Source organism: Trachymyrmex cornetzi, unplaced genomic scaffold, assembly GCF_001594075.2.
Source record: "Trachymyrmex cornetzi isolate Tcor2-1 unplaced genomic scaffold, Tcor1.1 scaffold35, whole genome shotgun sequence".
NCBI lineage: Eukaryota > Metazoa > Arthropoda > Insecta > Hymenoptera > Formicidae > Trachymyrmex > Trachymyrmex cornetzi.
This window is the reverse complement of record NW_017298213.1, coordinates 1,233,242-1,244,740: the sequence shown is the minus strand read 5'-3', so window position 1 is coordinate 1,244,740 and position 11,499 is coordinate 1,233,242. Positions and strand designations below refer to the sequence as shown.

The window sequence follows — 11,499 nt, the reverse complement described above, 5'->3', positions numbered from 1 at the left end:
TCTTATATGAATATGTCTTGCTATAGATGAGAATTACAGGAAACGCGACTCCAATCTTGATTTGCATACGTTTTTAGAAATATATTAACTAAATAATATAATTAAATAATATAATTAAAATATTTTTTAAGTACTCTGATAACTTTATAATTTTACATATATATATAATACAAAAAATAGATATGTATTTAAAGGTATCATGAGAAGTTATATGAAATTATATATATTTATTTAACGCAAAAAGAATTTTGGGAGGCAGATGTGAGCTCGATGGCTCTCGCACACGGTCTAGACTTAATAAATATCTTAGTCAGTACAGAGCAAAAAGTGAACTCGACCAGTTTCTGCCCGAGAACTACCGATGTATCGATGCAACGCGATATTTATGAATCGGCAGCTATTCATTTGGTCCGCGGAAAGGATTGACAAGTGAGCATTACGGATATTAGAAGAGAGGCGTGGATGGCAACGTCTATCGCAGGATACGTCGTCCGACGAAGGATAATACCAGCTCCCGAACTGAATCAGATGCGTGTAGCGACCGGGATGCATACGAAAGAAGCTAAAAAAAAAGACGTTTCTCGCTAGACCGAATATTTGTTCTTTCCTTTGCACGATCCAGAGACCCGTATCTCTCAACGGGCTCGGCAATCCCTAAGTAAATTAATGTCTTCGAAGCTCCCTTGAAGCTGTTAATAATAGTACCGCATCGAGAAAATTAAGCGGTTTATTTGAAATTAATTATGGCTTTTCAGACCAGCTTGTATCCGTTCTCTTCGTGTTGACAACCCTTCATTCATCTATATTCTTCTGAATGGAGTGGATCATACATTGTGTTTCTTGTAAGATTTTCAGAGCAAACTTTATAATTGTGTGTATAAGAACATATTTTATTATTTATAGTGTAAGAAAATTGAAATTTGTTCAGTTAAAAATGTCATTTATGTGATATGTTTCTTGAGAGACAATGGCGTATTAAATCGGCCTTGAAAAATGTTTCTATGGCGAGCTCTGCGTCTGGAAACGTGTTTAATAATTCAAATATTCCTGCAGGCGTATTTGTATGTAAATTTAAAATAATACAAGAACAAGGGGTCTCTATAGCATCGATCAAGCGAGCATATTTGAGATGGGCTGGTTTCTCAAATGACTTAATGTTAAATAATAAATAAAGAAGAGTGATATTGTTGAAAATCGAGTTTTCTGATTTCGGAAAATTTGAATTTCCCGATTTTCCTAACATAAATACGATGAATAAATTGATAAAAAATAGAATCTTTTTGAAAAAATAATCTTATTTTCAAATTAACTGAAAACTAAGTAGTAAATAAAAAGTTCCATCAATTTCTGAAGTCCGCAATTTATATATACCAGCTTGCTTATAGAAGAATATTTACGGAATTTGTGTATAATGAAACAATTTTGCACTTGTAAAATTTATTAATGACTTGCGAAATTTGCGATAACATTCAAACGATAATACATCGCCACACGTAACGCGTGATTCATATGGTCGGAGGGGAACTTTAAGATTCGAAAGGAAGCCACAGGGATCCGCCGCTTCTCGTACGTGCATTCACAAGTAAATTAGCTGCATCATTGTCTGCGCGAATGGGCGAAAGCAAAGGAGAAAAAAATATCGACTGAATGTAAATATGATAAAAAATCCGCGCGTCATCCGGTTGACGAGAATCAAAGAATGCTCTTCGAGGCGTCGCGATGCATCGACGTGACGACGGGATTTCTTATACGCCGCTTTGCAAAATCATCCTTCGATATCGAACGCGTAAGCGGCTTATCGATCGGTTCATTCGATGTTAAAAAACTATCACTCCTGGTTACTTGATCGATACTTTCTCAAAATTAAAAACTTGTACATAACATAAATAATTAATATTTTGATTTTATATTTGATCTGAATATTTTTTATTTTTCTAAATTTTTCAGTTTCTTTTATTTAAAATACTTTCTTTGATGTACGTGAAAAATTTATTATTTTTCTTTCTGTAATAATATCTACATATATATTTGTTAAAATTTTTGACATACGATACTCTATGTTATCGATGTATGATTTTGTAAACATCAAGATACACAATATACTACAAATATTATAAGGCTGTTTTATGTAAATCATTATTTTTGAACTCTACAAAGGAAATACAATTGCATCTTCGTTATATTGATTCAGCAAATTTCTAGCTCACTACTAGGGTTTCAGAAATGTAACTAAGATCTTAGTACGTATATAGTGAAAATAATTCTCGTATGTACCAGCTGCCTTGCTTCAGGATTATTCTTCAGTATAACATAATTAGACCACCTGCGGCGAGAATGCGTCGCGTGCGTGCCCCATTCTATTCTTTCTTCTTCGTTTCCTCGCTTCTTTGTCTCTTCTTTTGCATCACACGATGCAATAGAGATTCACCCGGCTCAATTTGTATATGAATGAACACGCATTAGCCTCACAATGTTGATAAAAGCAAAAAAACTTGACCAATAAGACTATCTAGTGCAAGGATCGTCAGAAATATCATGCGGAAGCGCGGATTTGCAATTTTCACGGTAAAGAAGTAAATATACAGTTAGTCGCGGCAAATTTGATAAATCTAAATGTGACACTGAAATATTGATGATGAATTTAACCTTCCGTCAGCAATGTGAAATTTGCATCCTTTGTTTGCAACCTAGCTCTTTGAATTTCAGTGCAGATTTTTATATTGTTCCAGACTGCGCAAAAATCTGAAAAAATTGTTATATTATACTTCTAAAAGCTTAGTAAACACTAACATGTTTTTACTGTTATATAAATTGGATTGTATCTTATTTATTTTTGACAGATTTAAATTTATCTATTAGAATTTATAATCAAAAAATCGATTGTGTCTTTAAAATCCAATTATATTGGAGGGTTAATAATAAAGAATCTATTGATTAAAATGTGTATTGATTTAATGTCGATTGATTTAATGCAATTGTATTTCCTTTGTAGAGTTCAAAAATAATGATTTATATAAAATAGCCTTATAATATTTGTAGTATATTGCGTATCTTGATGTTTGCAAAATCATACATCGATAACACACAGTATCGTATGTCAAAAATTTTAACAAATATATATGTAGATATTATTATAGAAAGAAAAATAATAAATTTTTCACGTACATCAAAGAAAATATTTTAAATAAAAGAAACTGAAAAATTTAGAAAAATAAAAAATATTCAGATCAAATATAAATGACTAAAAATATCTATTGATTTAATTATTTAATTTTTATGATTACTTTAGTTATATTATTAGTTGTGCCAATATTAATAATGTCAGCTTTGATAATTTTAAATTTTTATCAGTTATTTGAAACATGCTTTTTTAAAATTCCTTATAATTAACGCATATCGTAAACGACATTTATCTAATAGCGATGATCATGCACTGACAGCCGATCCGCAATCTTCTTTGTGGAAGATCCATGCATGAGGGCTGTTGAATTGATTTTGTTCTTCAGCATTATTGCCATCTGCTATCCTCTAATTATTCCTGATAATTGATGCGATTATTACCCGTCAAGAATCATTCCTGATTTCGCATAGCAAGAAAACTACTGAAAAAAGGTATCCGGTCGAGTATGCAATTATTCCTTTGATCTACGTCTATCCCTGTCTATCGATATAGCTGATTAATTTAACATTAATTGCACCAGTTATGACGATGGCTTCATCCATCCTGATCACTTATCCGAACATGTCACTTATAAAGACTATCTATGAATATATTTGCCTGATTATCTGACCTTGGTAGAATAATAAATTTTTATTTTTGAGATGTATCTACACGTAGAGAAAAGATCAGCCAACGCAGCTAAACGTCAGTAGCAAACGTATTTTACCTTCAATAGCCAACTTTTAGCAATTACAGCAATGTTTGAACCAGCAACTGATATTTAGCTAATATTACTAACTTCTTTTTTTGCACGTATATGTCGTTAAACTGTATATTATTTATCATATACTTTCTCAAAATTTAATCTTTATACAATGGACGCGCTATATTAATATTAAAATGCTAATATTTTCTTATATATATATATATATACTTCTTTCTTATATCTTATAATTTATTGTTCTCTTTCTTTTTGTATATTATATTTGCAATCTTTTCTTCTTCTAGGCTTCACTGGAACTCAATGCGAGATCGACATAGACGAATGTGCGATAAGGCCGTGCATGAACGGTGGTACCTGTAGTGATCTCATCAACGCCTTCAAGTGCACCTGCGCCGAGGGTTTCACCGGCACCCACTGCCAGATCAACATCGATGATTGCATCTCGTCACCATGCAAAAACGGTGGTACTTGTCAGGATGGTATCGCGAGGTACACATGCGAATGTCCGGCCGGTTTCACTGGCGACTCCTGTGAGACCAACATCAATGACTGCGCCTCGAATCCATGTCGCAGCGGTATCTGCATCGACGGCGAGAACAGCTTCACCTGCAACTGCTCCCCTGGTTTCACCGGTAATCTGTGCCAGACGCAAATCAACGAATGCGAAAGCAATCCGTGTCAGTTTGGCGGTAGATGCGAGGATCGTATCGACGGTTACCTATGCGTCTGTCGACCTGGCACATCTGGTGAGAATTGTGAGGTCAACGTCAACGAATGCTACAGCAATCCTTGTCGAAACGGAGCCAGATGTATCGACGGTATCAACAGGTAAATTTGAAAAAAAAACGTACGTTGTCCATTTGGTCAAATTCATTATCTTTTAAAACATTACAACTCTTTAGAAACTGCTATGCGGATGTTTGGTATACATCAGTGAAATTGACTTATAACTTTTGGCCGATTTTCGGCTTAGTTTCCACTCCTTATCTCATTTGCACACGAGTTGTTGGTAAGAGGCAGGAACTAAACTGAAAATCGGCCAAAAGTTGCAAGTAAATTCCAATACTGGTATACATCATTTATTTACATAATAATTATCTTTTCTTTGGATTTAAAATTCGGCAGAATTGATCATATATTTATTTAGTTAAATATGTAAATGTGTTAAATATATCTTGTGCGAGAGAAAAGAGAATGATAAATTGACAAAAGTATCGAGTTAAAAGAACTACTTTCGATTCTATAACATGCAATAACATTTAAAAGTAACTTAATATGAATTTTCTTTTTTACTCTTATTGAAAATAAACCTTTTTGAAAAGAGTAATAAATTATATTAATTAATAAATCATATTAATTAATAAATCATATTAATTAAAAATAATATCTAGACAGAAGAGAGAACACGCATGTCTAAAATTGGAACATAAAATATCTTATATTTCGATTTTGTGAATACGCATGCTGTTTGAGTAATGATAATTTAAATACCCCATAAATGTTTCGCGAATCTGGTATGTATTGTTTTACCTTAAAATTTCTTCATTAAATCAATTGTTATATATTGATATTCAAACAACTGAATGATCGGAATGCAGATACGAGATTTAGTAAAACCTTTAACTGTATCGACACATTGCTACGTACACTTTCTTTCATTTTTCAGTAAACTCTCAATTTCTTATCTTTTAGGTACTCCTGCGAATGCGAACCCGGTTTCACCGGCCAACACTGCGAAACCGACATAAATGAGTGCGCAAGTAATCCATGTGCGAACGGTGGCCTTTGCGTTGACTTGATAAACGGCTTCAAATGCGATTGCCCACGTGGTTACTACGACGCCAGGTGTCTGAGCGACGTGGACGAGTGCGCGAGCTCGCCCTGCCTAAACGGTGGTACTTGCGAAGACGGGGTGAGCCAGTTTATCTGCCATTGCCTGCCCGGTTACGGCGGCAAGAGGTGCGAGGCGGACATCGACGAGTGTGGCTCAAACCCCTGCCAGCACGGTGGCACGTGCAACGACCATCTGAACGGCTACAGCTGCAAGTGCCTGCCTGGCTATGCCGGCACCAATTGCGAGACCAACATCGACGACTGTGCCAACAACCCCTGCCAGAATGGTGGATCTTGCATCGATCTCGTTAACGATTACAAATGCGTCTGCGAGCTGCCCCACACCGGCAGGAATTGCGAGGACAAGCTGGATCCCTGCTCGCCGAACAAGTATGATTTTTGTTTTCCATTTTATTTATGAGGATACACGTGGATGTAGCTAAATTCTCGTATGCATATTGTGTAGAAAGGGAAATTCTGAGGTTGCTCTTCGAATTATTACATTCCAATAGGAGCGTAATATTCAGAGTATTACAAAATCTTGTATTGAATTTAGTAAATATTATAGAGCTGATTTTATGTACAAATTTTTTTTCAATTGTAAAGTTTCAGGACGTTATCAAAAAACTGTCTTTTAAAGAAAATCATATTTTTAATCATTTTTTAAAAACACAACATAAAATAAATTTATGTTATAAACTGTTTTAAATTAATTTTGCTTGTACAAAATCGCTATTGAATTTTAGCTTATTTATGACATTGTGATTTTATCATACAGCTCCTTTAAAGTTCCTGTTTCTTCACTGCAATCACATTGAATTATAGCTGTAGCGAAGAACAGGAGCCTTAAGAGTTTCTCTTAATTTCGATGAAATACATTTTCATGGATGATTCGCATGATAGAACGACTTTGTAACGTTGCTGTGTCATTTCCAGATGTCTTCACGGGGCAAAATGCTCGCCATCATCGAACTTCCTCGATTTTGCGTGCACATGTACGGTCGGTTACACGGGCAGGCTATGCGACGAAGACGTGAACGAGTGCGTGATGACGTCGCCGTGCAGAAACGGTGCCACTTGCCGGAACACCAACGGCTCTTACCATTGCCAGTGCGCGAAAGGCTACGAGGGCCGTGATTGCATCATCAATACCGATGACTGTGCATCATGTGAGTACGAACCACCGGCTGTTCTTTGCTTTTTTTCCTTACTTGCTACAGATGCAGATCTTCTTTCGCTTTCATTTAAGAGTCTTAATGCGAGTCTATAGAGCGTCATCTGTTTTATCGCGCGATGACATGGATTATATTAAACGCATTTAATAAACGTCGTCGTATAACACTCAAAGAGAATCTTTTTTTCTGTTCACAGTTCCTTGTCAGAATGGCGGCACCTGTCTAGACGGCGTCGGTGATTACACGTGCCTCTGCGTCGACGGTTTCAGTGGCAAACACTGTGAAGTTGACATCGACGAATGCCTGTCGCAACCCTGTCAAAACGGTGCCATTTGCAAGGAATATGTTAATTCCTACACGTGTCAATGTCAACTTGGCTTCTCTGGCATTAATTGCCAAACCAATGACGAAGACTGTACGGACAGTAGTTGCATGAACGGTGGAACGTGTATTGACGGTATTAACAACTATACATGCGTCTGCAAGACTGGCTACACAGGCTCGAACTGCCAATATCGGATCAATGAATGTGATAGCTCACCCTGTCAAAACGGTGCTACTTGTCATGATCATATACAGTACTACACATGCCACTGTCCGTATGGTTACACGGGTAAGCAATGCGATAAATTCGTAGACTGGTGCGCTGAAAATCCATGCGAGAACCAGGCAACGTGCGTGCAACACATGAACAAGTATCATTGCAATTGCTCGCCCGGATGGACTGGCAAGGTATGCGACGTAGAGATGGTTTCGTGCAAAGACGCCGCCATACGGAAAGGCGTACCAGAGAACAGTCTTTGCAACAATGGCACTTGCGAAAACATAGGCAATAGTCATCGTTGTCACTGCCTCGATGGTTACACTGGCTCCTACTGTCAGGAAGAGATAGACGAGTGTGACTCGGCGCCATGTCAGAATGGCGCAACCTGCAAGGACCTCATTGGCTCGTACCAGTGTCAGTGCACCAAGGGTTTCCAAGGTCAGAATTGCGAACTCAACATTGACGACTGCCGACCAAATCCTTGTCAGAACGGTGGTACTTGTCATGATCTAATCAACAACTTTACATGTTCCTGTCCACCCGGTACTCTTGGTTTTATATGCGAAGTTAACATTGATGACTGCACGATGACCGCTTGCCACAATAATGGTACCTGTACTGACAAAGTGGGTGGCTTCGAATGCAAATGTCCGCCTGGTTTCGTCGGACCAAGATGCGAAGGCGATATTAATGAGTGTTTGTCGAATCCGTGTACCTCGCCCGGTACACAGGACTGCGTACAATTAGTCAACAATTATCACTGCAACTGCAAACAGGGTTATATGGGCCGTCACTGCGAGGTCAAAATGAATTTTTGTGATAGTTCTCCATGTCAGAATGGTGGCTTTTGCATAGCCAAACACGATAGACACGTTTGCATGTGTAATAATGCTTATCACGGCACCAATTGCGAATTCACCGGTTCCTACTGCGACTCCGAACCATGTCAAAACGGCGGCACGTGTCGTATCATCGGAAATAATTACAAATGTTACTGCTTGCCAGGTACAACCGGTATGCATTGTGAATTCGACGCTTGGAATGAATGTGATAGGCACCCATGTCAGCAAAATGCCCCTTGCATAAATAAAATTGGTGACTACGCTTGTGATTGTCCTCCAACATGGACTGGCAAGAATTGCGATACATACGATTCAAATTATCCTGGTGGAATATTCGGCAATACACCCAAAAACATGAGTGATATTAATTTAGAACGCGAACGTCAGAAATGTGCCGAAAACGACTGTAAGGCTAAGTACAATAATGGACGCTGTGACGAGGAATGTAATCGATTGGCTTGTGAGTTTGACGGTAACGATTGCTCACTGGGCGTTAATCCATGGCGCAACTGTACCGCGCCCGTGGATTGCTGGAAGTTATTCATGAACGGCGTGTGCGACGAAGTCTGCAACAATCCGCAATGCCTGTACGACGGCAGAGATTGTGGTCCGAAACTTCCCCCTTGCAAGTAAGTATTTTTAATTAAATTTCTTTTCTTAATTAAACATTGTATGTTGTATATTATGATGCTCATTGTTCTTAATATATGCATTGTAAAATAAATTATTATTAAAGTTGTTAATACTACAGTCATTTCTTCTATTAATGATTTTTCATTTATTAGCACAAAGCATATTTATAACATTTTGATGCATGTTCCCGTAATAAGTTTTTATTCTTTATTCTTTTTTACTATGAATATATTAAACAAAAGATTCTTACAAACTGTTTATTAATTATAATTATATGTGTAATATTTTTATTTATTATATCATTTATTTTTGCAGCCCGATCTATGACGCGTACTGCAGAAAGCATTATGCTAACGGCCATTGCGATTATGGCTGCAACAACGAAGAATGTGACTGGGATGGTCTCGATTGTGATAAGGAGCCGCCGTCATTGGCAGAAGGCGTCATATCCATAGCTGTGAGAATGGATGTGGATAGTTTTCGAACTAACATCGCAACCTTCTTACGTGACCTCGGCCATTATCTAAGAACAACGCTTCGCGTTAAAACGGACGAACTCGGCAATGAAATGATATATCCTTGGAAGCCCGAAAAAAATAAGTTGCTTAACATCTATACTCGACTGACGACCCCTTCCAATAGAAAAGGTGCTGTGACTTTTCTAGAGATCGACAATCGCAAATGTACTCTAGCTCAGGGCACATCATGTTTTTCATCAGCGAACGAGGCGGCCGAGTATTTGGCTGCTGCGGCGTTGAAGCAACCGCTATCGCTAAACTTTCCCATCGAACAAGTGCGTAGTATCGTAGGTACTCAGAATACGGATTATTCGGATAACCCAACGAATTATAAATATGTTTTCATCGGTGTGGTCATCGTGGTGCTCGGTGGATTATTAGTGGGCGTCCTGGTCACTGCACAGCGGAAGCGTGCTGTTGGGGTTACATGGTTCCCAGAGGGCTTCTTAAGGACCAGTAGCGGCAGTGGCCAGCGACGCCGATCACGTCGGCGCGGTCCGGACGGTCAGGAAATGCGTAACTTGAATAAACAACCGTCAGTGAACTGCATGAGCATGGATGTTGTAAGCGCTCGAATACAATCTCAATGGTCTGACGACGAGTCTGATCTGCCTCCATCGAAACGGATGCGTGCCATCGAGCCAGGTTACGCAAGTGATCATACCGTCATCACAGATTACGAGGAGACCGAGCCGCGTATGTGGACACAGCAACATCTGGACGCGGCTGAGATACGACGGCCGGACGCGGGCGGTGTATTGACACCGCCCAGCCTCGAGCATGGTCAGGATGTGGACGCGCGTGGGCCATGTGGCATGACACCACTGATGGTAGCGGCGGTACGTGGTGGCGGACTCGACACTGGCGAGGAAGAGGATGAGAGTGACGGAACCGCGGCGGTAATCGCTGATCTCGTTGCCCAAGGCGCGGATCTAAATGCTACCACAGACAAGAGCGGTGAGACGTCGCTACATCTGGCCGCGCGTTACGCCCGGGCCGATGCGGCCAAGAGGTTGCTGGACGCGGGCGCCGATGCTAATTCACAAGATAACACCGGTCGTACACCGCTGCACTCTGCTGTCGCGGCTGACGCTATGGGAGTTTTCCAGATTCTGCTACGCAATCGAGCGACAAATTTGAACGCGCGAATGCACGATGGTACCACGCCACTAATACTAGCAGCGCGTTTAGCTACTGAAGGAATGGTGGAAGATCTCATTAACGCTGATGCCGACATCAATGCAGCCGATAATAGCGGCAAGACTGCGCTACACTGGGCCGCAGCAGTCAACAACGTCGACGCTGTAAACATATTGCTAGTGCATGGTGCAAACAGAGACGCTCAAGATGATAAAGATGAAACCCCATTATTCTTAGCGGCTCGTGAGGGCAGCTTTGAAGCATGCAAAGCATTGCTAGACACGTTTGCTAACAGGGAAATCACCGATCACATGGATCGGTTACCTCGCGATGTCGCAAGCGAGAGATTGCATCATGACATTGTCAGATTACTTGATGAGCATATGCCAAGGTCGCCGCAGATGGTTACAGTCATTCCGAATGGTCCTCTCATGGGTAAGCGTTTTTATAATATCTTTATAATATACATAAATAACATAAAATATTCCACTTTTAAAGAAACATTTTATTATTGATAATAAATTTTACTAAGAATTATTTTAATATATGATTTTAATATAATAGATTTTCATTTTTCATATCTAATTTTAAATCATATGAACACTTTTTTGAACAAATAATTATACATTAAACTTAAAAAATTGTGCTAAATATATATATGTAAACAGGATAAAACCAATGCTTCATTAAAATTCTTAGTATTTTAATTATCTTATTTTAAAAGAGATTGGAGGCATTATTACACGTTCCATGTCGCATGAGTCACCATTAGTGTCTTACGCTAGACTTTCCATTCAGATTGTTTAATAATTTGATTATAAAAAGAAACGTAGTTGTATAAAATTATTTTTTATCCGTTAATAAATCAAACTAATCAAGACTCCTTACAAATCAAAGAATTGGAAAGAGTAAGGGCACTAGGAGTCGGGC

The 11,499-nt window shown here is 38.7% G+C and overlaps 1 protein-coding gene across 2 annotated transcripts in view; it reads left to right on the top strand.

Annotated features, from left to right (window-relative positions):
- N (neurogenic locus Notch protein) overlaps nt 1-11,499 on the top strand; it is a 297,648-nt gene that overhangs the window by 283,605 nt on the left and 2,544 nt on the right. For both annotated transcript variants that reach the window (XM_018510747.1, XM_018510748.1), the window contains 5 exons: nt 4,169-4,712; nt 5,577-6,107; nt 6,654-6,886; nt 7,089-8,907; nt 9,227-11,004. In XM_018510747.1, the coding sequence (XP_018366249.1) occupies nt 4,169-4,712; nt 5,577-6,107; nt 6,654-6,886; nt 7,089-8,907; nt 9,227-11,004 (4,905 nt within the window). The remainder of the gene's footprint in view (nt 1-4,168; nt 4,713-5,576; nt 6,108-6,653; nt 6,887-7,088; nt 8,908-9,226; nt 11,005-11,499) is intronic.